The sequence below is a fragment of the Podarcis vaucheri genome (assembly GCF_965113315.1).
Source record: "Podarcis vaucheri genome assembly, chromosome: 1".
In the NCBI taxonomy this organism is placed as follows: Eukaryota; Metazoa; Chordata; class Lepidosauria; order Squamata; family Lacertidae; genus Podarcis; species Podarcis vaucheri.
In genome coordinates, this window is record NC_138759.1 from 58,586,520 (window position 1) to 58,602,498 (window position 15,979).

Below are 15,979 nucleotides of genomic sequence, written 5' to 3' on the forward strand. Positions count from 1 at the left end.
AGTCACTTTTTACATAGGCAGAAAATATGCTTTCTGGATACTGTGGGTTTCTCCATGTCCTTCTTTGGGGGGGGGGGAATTGGCACAGATTTGTATAAAGGCCTACATGACATCTGCTTCATGAGAAAAGGGAATTTTATATCTTGGCAAATTTCTACGAATGCTTAGTTTATGCTCTTCTCAGAGGGAAGAATAAAATGAAACAGCAAACAGAGGGGATTTCGGAAAATATCTAGGAACAGGAAGGGAAAGACAGAAAAGAACTGCCTAGAGTAATTAACTTTCTTGTTTAAAAATTTCCCTGTGGAAAAAAGGCCTTTAGAAAGGAGTGACTAAGCACTGGTTAAACCTCAGTTTTCATGCACATCAAATGGCTCTCACCTCAGCCAGTTCTAATCAAATAGAGATAGAGGCAGGACAGATGGAGAGACAATGGACAATTACTCCCTTGTGGGAGAGCCAGGCTATTAACTCAGAGCCAATCTGTGTAAGGTGAGTAGATTGGTCCCATTTGTAATTTCAGGTTCTGCTGGGATCCTGTTAACAATGTATTACTGTCACAGTGAGAAATTTAGTGAGACTAGGACTCCCCCTAAGGCTGCAGTGTTTAATGGGTGCCTGAAGTCTCTCTTGTGGAAGTGCTTTTAGTAATACCACTCCTCATTGCACTGAAGGGTAGGGAACAAAACAGTAAGTCAACTAGCCATGGTAAAAAATAGCCTCTCATCAATATAGTACAGGTAAAGAGACCCCTGACTATTAGGTCCAGTCATGACCGACTCTGGGGTTGTGGCGCTCATCTTGCTTTACTGGCTGAGGGAGCCGGCGTACAGCTGGTCATGTGGCCAACATGACTAAGCTGCTTCTGGCAAACCAGAGCAGCGCATGGAAACGCCGTTTACCTTCCCGCCGGAGCAGTACCTATTGATCTACTTGCACTTTGACATATTTTCGAACTGCTAGGTTGGCAGGAGCAGGGACCGAGCAACGGGAGCTCACCCCGTCACGGGGATTCAAACCGCTGACCTTCTGATCGGCAAGCCCTAGGCTCTGTGGTTTAACCCACAGCGCCACCCGTGTCCCAGTAAACAATATGCAATGCTGCTAAAACAAGTGCCATACTGACATGCAGGATTTGTCCCTGTTCATCCTACCCCAGTGATTCTCAAACCTTCAACATTCAGCATCCTCTTACGGCGGCTGAAAACTAACAGGTCCCACCTAGAGATGCGAAGGACTGTTAAAAATGGGAAAGAGAACCATATTCTCCTCTCTCACTGCCATTTCCTCCAGCCCGTCACATTTCTAATCCCACCAGTCACAAAATGGTGGCAGATGCAGGCAGAGTTTAGCATAAATGGCTGGCAGTTTTAGATATTATTTTCTGATACCTAATTCATTTTTTTTAAAAAATAAATGTCTAAATTCTTTGCCACACTGCTTTCCTTGTGGCAAGGTGCAACATAGCTCACCTATCCTCAAGCTAAGTATAGACATTTGCTCTTGAGATATTATGACTCAAGCTCCCCCTTTTAGGCAGAATTTGCTGGTCCAAAGGCTCCAAGTGGAGAAGGCCATTTTCTATCATATTTTTTCCATTCCCACCACCAAATGCTCCTCGCAATATTTTTACTTATATCCGGAAACTTCTGCTACTAGTCACATTTCATGTTCATCCCCTGCCCCGCAAAAACCCCTACTTGCATCCTTTCTCCCTGGAGCATCAGTACATGGGGAGTTCTTGGTGCTGGCACTGATCCAACCAATAGGCGATGGCACGGCTAGGGGGCAGGGTAGGAAGGTGAGGCGGAAGCAGGTGAGATGGCAGCAATGGCACAGGCAAAGTGTGGGTAATTTATTTTTGTGCACAACGTAATAGCTAAATTCACCCGATCACATCCTAGCTAAATAAGCCAGGTTCCACACGATCACAGTCAGCCCCTTTGCTGCTGCTTCACTACTCCCTTTGTGCAAGCAGTAAAGCAACCCGCAAAGATGAAGTTCATCAAAGACTTCCCGTTATGTGTGAAATGTGAATTACGGTTCATGCTTTCCAAATGAGGCAGGCTTTTAATCTGGCTTGTTCTCTCACTCCACAAATGGCAGCAATGAGACCAAACTGGCAGGGCCCCCACAGGAACCAAACTGCAAGCCCTAAAACACAACAATTCTTCCAAAGCGGAATTCTTTGGAAATTTAACAGGACTTCTTCACTGAGAACAACACGATTCTCTGAAACACCACATTGATCAATATCTACCATTACCGATTGCCCCCTGTAGCATAAAGTTGCAAGAGAGCATTGAACACATTTGCAGTACACAATCTGTAGGGCAACAGCAAAGCCTAGAAGTGCCCAATGCTGATTCACAAAAAATAAATTTCTCAGCTGTCCCTTGAAGGTCTTTCGGCAGCTAAATCGACATGGAACAGGCTCGTGGAGAGCAAAAAGTGTGAAAATCAATGCCCCAGAATCAAATGTGATGCATTTGAGTTCATCAACAGGCACTCCTGAGCAGACAGGATTCCTTGGATAGAGGAAATCTGACGGTCGCTGTCAGGGTTTGCATGATTTTGACATAGGACATAAATATGACAAAGATAATAAGAAGAGATAGGCGAGCAGCAGCAGAGAAGGCCACCACTGCAGAGTAAGTCAGCATATGGAAGACAGTTGCAGAAAGGAAAGGGCAAAATGAAAAAAGCAGAAGGACTTGGCATTAGACAGGATGTGAGAAAAAGACTACGCCATTAAGAAAGGATACAAAAGCACCCTTTGCATCAAGAGAGGAGATAACAAATTAGGTTGGGTGGAAAGTTTAGAAGCTTGGGGTTGTTGTTTTTCCCCCTGAGGGGGGCAATGTTCAGATAAAGCACGATGAAATAAAGGAACTGAGGGAAAGTCTGATCCTTTGGAACAGAAATGACATCAGAAAGAAAATATGGCATGCATAAGGAAGTTATTTTTCCAATACAGTACAAATGCAAGTGTGAAAATATAATCCAGGCCACTCTTATTAGGGAGAGCTCTCGAAAAGCTGCCATCAATGAAAATAGACTTGCTGCAGAGACTTCCCAGAGCAACAGCAGTGGATACAAGACAGTTTTTGTTTAAAAACATTCTACACTTCAATTCAGAATGTCCCAGTCAGCTTACAATAACTAACAAGAAGACTGCAAACAGCAGTCCTATAAGCAACCACACTGGGGTGGGGATATTGGGAAGACAGAGGGTGAAAGCCTCAGAAAATGAAGACATCATCCTAGGTGCCAGGCAAATCTCCATGAGGCAATAATCTCACAAGGGAGGCACCACAACTACCTCATTCTGGGTATCCAGACAAGAGCCTCGGAGGAAAATTGTTGTGTATAGGATCTTTGTGTATTCATTATTGCAGCCTGTGAACAAACTATTAGATACCAAACAAAGAAACACCAGGACTGGTTTGATGAGAATGACAGTGAGATTGAATGCATTATTGACAAGAAAATGAAAGCCTTTCAGATCTGGCAAAGAGACAGAAACTGTGCCACTAAGAAAAACACCTCAGCTAAAGCTGAGGTTCAAGAAGGACTGGAGAACTAAAGAACATCTGGTGGATAAAAAAAGCTCAAGAGATCTAGCACTTCACCAACACTCATGATGCACAGAGTTTCTTTAAAGCCACAAACACCATCTATCGGCCAATAAATTATGGCATATGCCCCCTATGCTCAACAGAGGGTACCATACTTCTAAAAGATAAAAAAGCTATTGCATTGCATTGCATTGGAAAGAACATTACCAGCATCTTCTTAACAGCAACTCCCCTGTAGCCGCTGAGTTCCTCTCACAAATTCTGCAAAAACAAACTAGAGATGAGCTTGTAGTATCTCCAAATCTGGGAGAGTTGTGATTAACCAAATGAAAAACAACAAAAGCAGTGGACCGCCGAAGTCTTCAAAGTGGGCAGAATTGAACTTGCACAACAACTTCACAAGCTCATTGAAAAAATCTGGGAGAGGAGATCCCAGCTTTGGGGATGCCAAAATTATCAATCTCTTTTTAAAAAGGTGATAGCACGGATTGCAGAAACTATCGAGGCATCGCTTTATTAGCTGCCGCTGGCAAAATTCTTGCAAGGATCTTAGCAAACCATCTCCTAACTATATCCGAGGCTACCCTTCCTGAATCCCAAAATGGTTTTTGACCTTCTAAGGGGACAGTGGAAATGATTTTCACTGCTCGACAGCTTCAAGAAAAATGCACATAGTGGAGAACTCCATTCATTTCACACCAAACTCACCCTTTGCTGATTAGGGAAAACATCATACACAAAGGCTTTTTGCCAGTTCTGCAGCCAACTCTGACCCACTCCATACTGCAAGAACCAGAAAATTACATGATGCAATGTCACCTTTCTCCTTACTTTTAAAAGAAGCTGTCTTACTATTGATACTTCTTTCGGATGTGCCATTTCAAAGCACCCTGAACTACTCAACATAGATACATTAAACTTGCAAGGTCTGCAGTGAGATGGAAGAGCAACATAAAACAAGCTACTTAGACACCAATAAATTCAGTTGAACAACTCAGCCTGGAAAATTCCATACCAATTGCCTTGAGTACTCTTAATATCAGTGTTAAAACAACGTCAACATGTCTGCAAGCAACAGAAAGGCACAAAAATGTGTGTTCTAGCTCTGCACGTCGTCATCTTGTTGACTTAATCCATGTTCCTTTTCTCTCTTTGTGAATGGACACTTCCCAACTCCCACAAAGTCAAAATTGTTCCCCAAGAACAATGCAGAACAGCCTATGCTTATTGGAAATGATGGGCATGCGCAGTACTCACCTGAGCATTCATTTGGCTGGCAATCTGGAATGTGTATTAGGAATGCCAAGCTTGCCTTGTATTATTAGAGCACGTCTCCCCCTCCTACTGAGGAAAGTATATGGCTATGAAAAATAAGGCCCACAGGGAAGAGAGGAAGAAGCAATCTATTCAGCCTGTCAGCCTGCACCAAACTCAATGTCAAAATAGTGGAAGTCACATTGATAGACTTCATAAGGATTGCAGCGGGCGTTGTCCGAATGAATTCCCCTTTCCCTGCTGTGGTACTGCAGGCAGTTGTGTGTGTGTGTGTTTTAAAATGCAACAGAAAATAAATGTGATGAATATTGGATTAACCTTCCCACAAATAGGGATTGGAAGGATTCACAGAGGAGAGAAAAAACAGTCAAATGATTGTGTATCTATAAACACATAAAACAGATAAAGAGCAAAAAACTGGTCACAGCAAGAAGTAAAAATTTCATAAACCAATGCAAAGTGCTGTTTTTAACTCACAGTGGCTCAGAACAGCAATACCCGAAGAACATCTTCTCCCCTACAAACCTACCCAGCCTTTTAAGGGCATCATCTGAGGCCTTCCTCTAAGTGCTCGCTCTGGAGGGGGGCAACAAGAGGGAGGGCCTTCTATGGAATGCTCTTCCCAAAACAGCCCACCTGGCACCAACATTGCCATCATTCTAGCACCAGGCAAAAACTTTTCTTTACTCTAGTAAAAATCACTGGAACAGATTTTGTATGTGTGCTTTAATCTCTGAATTTTACATGTGATTTTGTAATGATGTTGTCTTTATATTGTACATAACTAGGAGGTGTTTTTTATAACTTGGAGGTGATATTTATAAGGCCACTGAAAATCTAAATAATTAACACTGTTTTTAAAAAAGAAAGAAGTGGGGGAGGAATCTAAGACATTTTACTTTTGGGTACAATAACATGTGAAATTAGTTTGATTTCAGTTTCCATACTTGGCAATAACCACTGTCACAAGATTATATATAGACCAATATTGCAACTCATATGCCTTTAGACCATAACAGCAGCTCATTAATTGTCCAGAGGGGGCACAATTAGGCCATGGTAAGTCATTGTGAGTTAATCCCTGCACTTTATTAGGTAGCATTTTGTTAGCTAAATAAGCAATGTAAAGAATTCAAACTAGTATCAGCGGTTGGACAAGAAATATTTCATATCATGCCATACTAGCAGCTCTTGGTGTTGCTTGCTTGAACAAATTTACAAACTGGTTGGGTTTTTTGTTTTGCTTTCTCTATTTAATGTACATGCTTCCTTGCAATTGGGCAAACACTTTTAGATCCCTTTGTGTAAAGCTGATGGGAAGAGTGTTAAAAATGTGCCTCACCCCCTCCCAAACAAAAGACAGAACAGAACCTAAAGTCAGATCTGGAGCTGTAAAAAAGGAATGTAATCCCAAACACACACATGGGATTACCAGGAAATACCAACAGGGAAGAAAAGCTTACTGCTTCTCTTCCTGACTACAGTTCAAAGCATCAGCCACCACACAACACAGCTGACTGCCTATCTTTGTCCCCAGTGTTTCATGCCTTGACTTTCAGGAACCACACAGAGATTCCCCTAACCACTGGAGATAACAGGTGTACCCTGGAGGAACCATGGTAGCAATTACCAAAATGAATTATACGTTCAGACTGAAATGAACAACAAAACCCTTGCTTACAGGTCTAGTTTTCACATAAGTGATTCAACGTGTTACTAGCTATAGCCTTGGCTGAAAACCCAAACTTCTACAACTCCTGCCCATAAAACAAACATGGTTCCAGTGCATTTTAAAAAGGTTTAAGTCTTATCTCATCCCCAATGGAATTGTGCATGCTTATTAGGTGGGAAGGAGGGAAGAAAGGAGGAAGCAAGAGAAGGTTCTTTTTATCATATGTGGTGGTCTTGTAGTACGGTTAAAGCTTACTGGGAAATGATAAGATAATGAAATGAAAAGGATGTTTAAAATAACCTTTGTTTAAAAAACTAAAAGCTTTTCTTTGGGGAATTATAGGGACAGAACTACCTAAAATGTATAGAAACTTATTCCTGTATGCTATTACAGTGGCAAGAATGTTACTTGCCACAAAATGGAAAGATGCAGAAGTCCCAGCAAAAGAAGAATGGATACAAAAAGTTATGGAATATGCAGAAATGGTGAAACTTACTGAAAGAATAAGAGATCAAGATAACAGGTTTTTATAAGAGAATGGAAATGGGTTATTGAATATTTACAGATAAACTGTAAACAGATAAGATCATTGGCATGATTATTGTAATAACCTGCAGTTTTATAAGAGTATATATTTAAAGTAGAGGAATAAATGAGCAAATTAAGTTAATTTGGATATGCAAAGGTTATTAAAAATACATTTAAGGAACTCCAGAAAGAGAGGGAAGTCAAGTTTTTAAATTGTTAACATGATTGTAAAATTAGTGAAAAGTATAAAACTAGTGAAATGTATAAACTTGGAAAGAAAGAAGTCAGTGTACTCACCTGTTTTCTTCATCTGTGCTCTGCAGGAAAACACACAAACAAACAAAAATAAAACAACGTTGAGAGCAGCCCTGCAAACACTAATTTTCATGTTTAGACTAGTGCGAGTAAGTCATGTATGACAGTCAGATGCAAGGCTTAGTGTCCAATGATAAAAAGAGAAGTTCCACTCAGCTAATGGAGGTCATTATCATTACATTGCAAGCTGCAGGCTACATGCAACCAGGAGGGCACACAGAAAAGCTCATTTATTACACTGGGCCTGCGGCAGTAACAACAGCGATCATCTCACCATTCATCCATTAAGCACACTTGAGCCCTTCACTCTGGATTCTCAGGTCATCTTGGCCAGCTGAGAACAATTCTGGATGAAAAATGCTGAAGCCACCACCTCATCCTGCTACAGATGATAGTTGATAACACTTATGTAGTGCTTGGGATGGCAGATGGCACATGATTGCACAAGGCCCTAATGGTACCTAACATTTCACATTATGGGGTCCCCCCCCCATATGCCCTGGTGCTTAAATGATAAATACCTACAATCCCATAGAAATTGGGCTGGCTCCTTCTTGCCTTCACATAGGCGTGTGAACTAAAGGCAACACATACGCTGAGGGGAAAAAAGAAGCTGGCTCGATGCTCATTAAAGCGTGGCGCATTAAGGACATTTTATATCACATTCTGAGAGAGGAAAGGGCATTGCAATAATCAGTTCTATGTAAATACCACTGTGGAGTTACACAAGCAACATTTTCTCTTCTGCTGAGAAAAGGGCAACATTAAACAAGCTTTGATATCCGCTCACTTTGAGGGTCTGATAAGGAGGAGATGCAAAATAGAAACTTCCAGTTAATAGAGAAATTTAATAGACATTTGTTTAAAGAGACAAGCAAGCATATCCATGACATTAAAGAAATGCATATAACTCATCCATGCTTTCTTAAATTATTTGGTAAGCAACTGGTGCTTTTAAAGGCAGGCTTGGGCAAACATTACATCAGCAGCCTAGTAGCAGATAGAGAACAGAGAGCCAGGCTTTGCATACTGAATGTCCCAAGTTCCATTCCAAACATCTCCAGTTAAAAACACTCTTAGACCGAGACCTTGAAGAGCAACTGCCACTCAACATAGCCAGCAATGGCTTAAAGGTAAAGGTAAAGGAACCCCTGACCATTAGGTCCAGTCGTGACCGACTCTGGGGTTGCGGCGCTCATCTCGCATTATTGGCCAAGGGAGTCGGCATACAGCTTCCGGGTCATGTGGCCAGCATGACTAAGCCGCTTCTGGTGAACCAGAGCAGCACACGGAAACGCCGTTTACCTTCCCGCCGGAGCGGTACCTATTTATCTACTTGCACTTTGACGTGGTTTCAAACTGCTAGGTTGGCAGGAGCAGGGACCGAGGAACAGGAGCTCACCCCGTCGTGGGGATTCGAACCACCGACCTTCTGATCAGCAAGTCCTAGGCTCTGTGGTTTAACCCACAGCACCACCCACGTCCCTTTACCACCAATGGCTTTGGCACCCTAATGAGATGATTCTGAACATGGAAACTTCATGTGTTCATAAGATATGGTGTGTAGCACATAAACCAGCATATTTCCATATCCCACTCCTACAACATGAGATTGGCAAAGACACGGTCTTCAGAACAGGAGTGGGGAACCTTTGGCCCTCCAGATGTTTCTGGCCTACAACTCCCCTCATTCCTGGCTATGCTGGCTGGGGCTGATGGGAGTTGGAATTCAGCAATGCCGAGAAGGACACAGATTTCCCACTTCTGCCTCAGAATGTAGTGGTGGAACAGTCCTATTTCTCTTTCTGCTCCCTTCCTCTCATGAAAGCTAATTAGTCAGAACAAAAATAGGGCTATTATGTTATTTCAGTTTTCATTTCTTAACCTAACAGATCCAGATTAATGAAGAATTTACTGTTTTTAGATATACTGCATGTTTAAAACTACATTTACAAATTCATCAGTCATCTTCCAGATACAGACCTTTCTTGAATTATAGCTCTGTTAAAACTAATGTTTATTCTAGCACCGAGCCTACAGCAGAAATGTTCTATTTCTAGGCTCACCGTTTCTTTGTATTTTCTATTTTTTAAAGGGCAGGGAGGAGAAAAAGTTGTATAATAACTATTTAGACAAAGAGAAATATTGCCCCACACAAGGCATAATTAGCATATAAGCACCTCTAGGGACCACTAGGGATGCGAGTGGTGCTGTGGTCTAAACCACAGAGCCTAGGGCTTGCCGATCAGAAGGTTGGCAGTTTGAATCCCCGCAATGGGACGAGCTCCTCTTGCTCGGTCCTAGCTCCTGCCAACCTACCACTTCAAAAGCACGTCAAAGTGAAAGTATATAAATAGGTACCGCTCCGGCGGGAAGGTAAATGGCATTTCCATGCGCTGCTCTGGTTCATCAGAAGTGGCTTAGTCATGCAAGCCACGTGACCCGGAAGCTGTATACCGGCTCCCTCGGCCAATAAAGCAAGATGAGACCGCAACTCCAGAGTCGGCCACGACTGGACCTAACGGTCAGGGGTCCCTTTACCTTTACCTCTAGCTCATGGTATACAGTTTTCAAGAAACAGAGACAAGATGAAGAAGGTTGATGTGGAAAAATCACTGACTAACAGGGCTTGGCATTTAATTTTTAAAGACGTGGGTGAACAAACCCCGTTCCTCACAAGACTAAAGGAAGAGAAAATCCCTTTACTCAATGACTGCTACAGAGAGCTTTCCTCCTTTTTGGGGGTGGAAAGCTGCAGAACAGAAAGTGAAAAAAAGATACCAAGGTACTAACAGTAAAAATATTTCTGTGATCTATAGAGATCAACAACCTTTCCACCCAACTATCAAAGTACCTATGGTTCCTTTTCTAAGACAGGTGAATCATAGGCTCAATCTGTGCTTATAACATTTTTAAAAAAAATCAGTACAAGTTCTTTCTTAACTTAGTTTCTTAAAATCAGTGATACAACTTCTAGGAAGTAATTAAAGTTTCACCAAGGTTACATTTGTATTTTTACTCAAGAAGTTGGAATAAAGTCTTAAATGGGGAGTAAAGACAATCTTAACTGTAAGCGTGTGCCATGAATGTGCAGGCCACAAATCAAGATATAATAAAAAAGTAAAAGGTTCAAGAACTTATTTCTTATTAAGTTTGTCTTGTATTATGAGTACTTAACCACACTTTAAAGTTACATAATATTAGATAGTTTTCCTTTTACCATTAATCCTGAACTAAATGAAGGGGAAATGTGTGTGCGTCCTATGGAGCGAAGAAGCCATAGCCCCGCGACCCTCTCCCAGCTGGAGAGGTGACGCGCGACTATGGCAGCAGCCTCTCCGCTGCGCGCCTTTCCGTTGCTCCCCAACCTGCTCTTTGGGGCTGGTGGTGGGCTTCCCCCTGCCAGCCCCAAAGAGCAGGTCGAAAGGAACCTGAAGCCTGGAGAGCGAGAGGGGTCGGTGGGCATCGACCCCTCTTGCTCTCCAGGCTTCCAAGGTAGCCGCCTGAAGGCGACTGAACGCACCTTAAACGACACCTTGTTTTAGAGGGGGAAAACAAGAGGGGGGGAATTCTCCCCCACCTCTGCGCAGCACCTCCTGCCGCTTTGCTGAAGGGGCGCTGGGCAGAGAGGGGGAGAATTTTTTTTTTGTTCTCCCCCCTCTAAAACAAGGTGCGTCCTATTGTCCAGTGCGTCCTATAGAGTGAAAAATACGGTATATGAGTGGTTTGCTGAACCCCAAACTGAAAACATAAGACCACCATTGTGGCATACGGGAGATAGCTACTGTATATCCAAAATGGCTAAAACAGCTGTCAAATAAAATTCATGCCAACCCGAAAGCTGTAATAAAAACACAGACCTATTCTAGGACAAAAAAGCACAGTATCCTCCTCCTTTAAAGGAAGAAAGGGGAGCCATCAAATATAACCAAAATGCAACATTCTACTGTGTTCTTTCCACTTTGATAGAAAGCAGAATTGAATGGAGTAACAAAAATGTGAAAAATACTCTGTATGGGTCCTGAGATACAAACATCATGTAGCAAAGCGCTGCAGCCTTGCTTTGAAATGGATGGAAGCAGTTGGCTTTGTGCCCTTTCAAACCACCTCAGTCAATTGGGTATCAACATAACCACACACAACTCATAATGTGTTATTACTTACAACTCTGCATATCCCCTTGGAAGTTTAGTGGATTTGTGGCCATCTTTAAATGCTGACAAGCAATAAAGTAGACTAAACCTCTGCATCCATCATAAAGCTTTACGGCCTTCTGCTGTTAACTGCTTCGCATGTACTTTATTTACCTCAGGCTTGAGCATGGCTAGCTCATTAAAGGTGTTCAGCTGCCTTGTGAGCTCTGCCATTTCAGTCATCAATTTTTCCATGCGAACATCAATTTCTGCCAGAACTTCTGTCGTGTGAGCAGTGGCCAGTGCTTCTTGCAGATCCACCAAGTGGAGAGCTCTGTGTTCCTCTTCACAAACCAGGCACCGTACTTTGTCGAACTCTTGCTGAATGCACAGCTTCATGGCACTCTGCGTCACCTGGGGTATAAGAGAATAATGGGCTTTTTAAAAGAGAATTTCTGACCATTTAATTTATTTCATGCTTAAGCAGGAATAGTATTGTGATATGGAATCATCCCAAACTCAGGGGGGAACCCTAAACAGATCCCTTCAAAAGCCTGGTAGAACAAATACATTTTCATATGGTGATAGAATCCCATCACACCTCCAGGGAAAGGGTGCCACTATAGGGAAGGCCAAATCCCACATCACCACACTATAGTCACTGGTGGCACAGCAAGACACCCCCCGCCCTGCCTTCAGGGCCTGTATCTGCTGATATAAGGGGTATTACTTTCTGAATCAGGGAAAATCAGAAGTGCCACTCAGGACTTTTCAGTGAAACAGTAGGTTGAAAAAAAACCTAGTTAAAACTCACTAGTTTTAAAATGGTATTACAGCTTGATTGGTAATGTTCAAGGATCAGGTGGGCACTAGTCTATGATTCTAAGCACAGGTAAACTGTGGGCCTCTCTTGTGGATATTATACATCCCAGAAGCTCATTTAACAAGTCATCCAGGAAACAGCTTCTTGTGGGGCAGCACCCACACTTTGGAATACCCTCACCATGGAGATTAGGATGCCACCAACAATTTGCTCTTTGAGGTGCCTCTTCAACCAGGCTTCTTCAAGTCCAGATTGCTGAACATTGTTTTTGATTGTTTTTCAGATGAATATAAAGTATTCTTGTTGTTTTTAACTTGGTGCTGTTTTAATCTCTCTCTCTCTCTTTTGTACACTGCCACAATATCTTTGAATGATGGGCAGATTTTTAAATAAAAAATAAAAAATAAGTAAATGAAAACGTGGGTGCAAAATTATTTGAATAAACAAGCAAACAAAGGACTTGTCTTTCTTCCAGAAATAGTGGGTAGTTTATAAATTCTTTGAATAAATAAATAGGGCTGCTGCTGAATCATTTAAATAAACAACCCAAGGATTAATATTCTTCCAGAACTTTGCAGAGTAGCTGTTGGAGAGCTAAAATGTGTTCATAGTTAAAAAAAAAAAAGGTTAAGGGACTCCGGTTAAGGCCAGTCAAAGGCGACTATGGGGTTGCGGTGCTCATCTCACTTTCAGGCTGAGGGACCCGCGTTTGTCCACAGACAGCTTTCCGGGTCATCTGGCCAGCATGACTAAACCGCTTCTGGCACAACGGAACACCGTGACAGAAGCCACAGCACACAGAAACGCAGTTTAGCTTCCCGCCACAGCAGTACCTATTTATCTACTTTCACTAGCATGCTTTCAAACTACTAGGTTGGCAGGAGCTGGGACAGAGCAACAGGAGCTCCCCCCATTGTGGGGATTTGAACCCCTGATCTTCTGATTGGCAAGCCCAAGAGGCTCAGTGGTTTAGACCACAGCACCACCCGCGTCCCTAGTGTTCATGAGAGGGAAGGGGATCAATGAGTCCATGCACTGTGATCCAAACTCTGGGACAAATACCTACCTTGCCTACTTCCGCAGCCCATCATAGACTTAAACGGATTATCCAAAACTGGGGTGAAGAACCTTTGGCCATCCAGCCATTGTTTGACTACAACTCCCATCATCACTGACCACTGGGTCAGCAGGCTGGGACTTATGGGAGCTGGAGTCCAACAGCAGCTGGAGGCTCAGAGGTTTCAAATCCCTGCTCTCAACAAAGAGAAGAATGGGAGTTCCCTGAAGGGTGAACTTCTGAAGCAGAGTCTGCCAAGCAAATCTCATTTCAGTTCAAATCTGAATTAAGGCAGAATATGTTTTTAGAAACAGTAGAACATCAAGTATTATTTCTTAAATGAATCTTGTCTTAAATGAACGGTAAGGGGTTTTTAAAGTACATCTTTAAATGTTGTGAAAATATTAAGTATTATTATAGAACACTTACAGAGTCCAAATTGTGTCTTAAATGAACAATAAATTTTTAAAATAAAATAAAAATTAAGGCAGAATATGGCTCATTATCACCTTGTAAAGGATCTGGTTCAACACAAGAACTGGCAAGTAATAAATAAATAAATGTTTAAAGAGACATCTCAAGCTGAGAAAATGAGCCTTAAACCAGAAGACAGCAGCAATGCAGTCACTGTGCCAGCAGTCAATGTTAGCGCCTCCCCGAGAAATTTCTGCTAATCCTGAAGAATATCTGATTTCCTCCAAGCAAGAGCCACAAACTTGATGCATAAATTCACGCTTCTTAAATTGGATAGCTTATTTAAAGAATTAAGAAAAAGGCCTAATTTCCAAACAGTTGAGCTTCGCTCAAATTATCCTTTTTATACCCTCACTCCCAACTTCTATCTTGAGGAGGAGAAAAAACATTTTGTCTTCTAGTAGTGCATGTACAAAAATACAGGTCATCTTTCCACAGGGTGAACCAAATGTTGTAATCTATTGACACATAAGACCTGAAGTTTCATGGCAGCAGGAGAGAGAAGAACTGCAACAGTGAAGGCAAGCAAGGCTGATTGCAGCTGTAATGGCACTTCTGCAATCTGCAGTGGGGCAAAGCTGGAGAATTTCTGGAAATAAGTTCTTCCCACACCACACCTCTACTACTTTATGGAGGAATGAGGTGCCTCATGTCTCCTCCTTTTGATTCCTGTTATGTAGAAGTGAGACCCATTCTTAGAAGAAGTACAATCATACCTTGGGTTACAGACACTTTGGGTTGCGCGATTTCAGGTTGTACACTGCACCAAACCCAGAAGTACTGGAACGGGTTACTTCTGGGTTTTGGCGCTTGCACACGCGCAGAAGCGCCAAATCGTGACCCGCACGTGCGCAGATGTGGCGCTGCAGGCTGCAAACACTGTGGGTTGCAAACGTGCTTCCCGCACGGATCATGTTCGCAACCCAAGCGTCCACTGTACAGATCTGACAAAATTTCTGTGTAGAAAACACTTTAACACAAGAAATCTTCACATAAGAAGAAGAAGAGGAGTTTGGATTTGATATCCCGCCTTTCACTCCCCTTCAGGAGTCTCAAAGCGGCTAACATTCTCCTTTCCCTTCCTCCCCCACAACAAACACTCTGTGAGGTGAGTGGGGCTGAGAGACTTCAGAGAAGTGTGACTGGCCCAAGGTCACCCAGCAGCTGCATGTGGAGGAGCGGAGACACGAACCCGGTTTCCCAGATTACGTGACTACCGCTCTTAACCACTACACCACACTGGCTCATAAAACACATAAAACACATAAAACACAAACATAAAACACAGCATGAAATCCATGTGTACAAATGACAACTGCTGCAGGGGAGCAAGACCTCTACTTAACAAAACAAAAAAAAAGTACACCATTCATTACATGAAAGGAGATTACAACTAAACATCAGGAAGAAATGTCCACCAGTAAGAGCTGTTCGACAGTGGAACAGACTCCCATGAAAGCTACTGGCCTCTCCTTCCTTGGAGGTTTTTAAGCAGAGGTTGGATGACCATCTGTCATGTATGCAGTGCAGGGGGTAGACCAGATGACCCTTGGGATTCCTTCCAACTCCACTATTCTATGATTCTACAATTCATTTTAGATAACCCCCCTAGGGGTAGGGACCAGTCAAATCTGTTCTTTGTAAATAGATGGCACCTTATTCACAGCAGCAGCAAAAAAGATGGGTGGTATGGCCTGGAAAGAGCTAATGAAATAAATGCAAGGCAAAGTTTTCCCCAATGTCACAGCATTTCAACCATAAACTAGGATAACTATACTTACTTCTTCCACCTTTTTTTTGAAGTGCAATACTCAGATGGCATGCTGCAGAATACTCAATCTCTCACATGTACAAATAAAATATTCAATTTCTAAACTAGTCAGAAAATGATATGAGTTGAGGTTGCAGGCACCGTCAAAAAGGTGCTCACATCACTTTCATAATCACATTCCTCACTGCATGTCCATTGGCCTAAAAAAAAGTGCCATGCTATTGTGGTTTAAAAGACTCCGCAAATGCAAAACCTGCACATCAGGTGTTGCATCTTGAGGGCGGCTGAATGAGGCAAGATCAGCACGTAAGTACAGAATGCACTACTACCTAAGGTAATCGTCATCCAGCAAG

The 15,979-nt window shown here is 42.4% G+C and overlaps 1 protein-coding gene across 1 annotated transcript in view; it reads right to left on the minus strand.

Moving 5' to 3' along the window:
* TRIM44 (tripartite motif containing 44) overlaps positions 1-15,979 on the minus strand; it is a 92,955-nt gene that overhangs the window by 49,857 nt on the left and 27,119 nt on the right. Inside the window, exons 3-4 of the mRNA XM_082226785.1 lie at positions 11,676-11,915; positions 7,351-7,370 (exon numbers count right to left, since the gene is read on the minus strand). Of these exons, the coding sequence (XP_082082911.1) occupies positions 7,351-7,370; positions 11,676-11,915 (260 nt within the window). The remainder of the gene's footprint in view (positions 1-7,350; positions 7,371-11,675; positions 11,916-15,979) is intronic.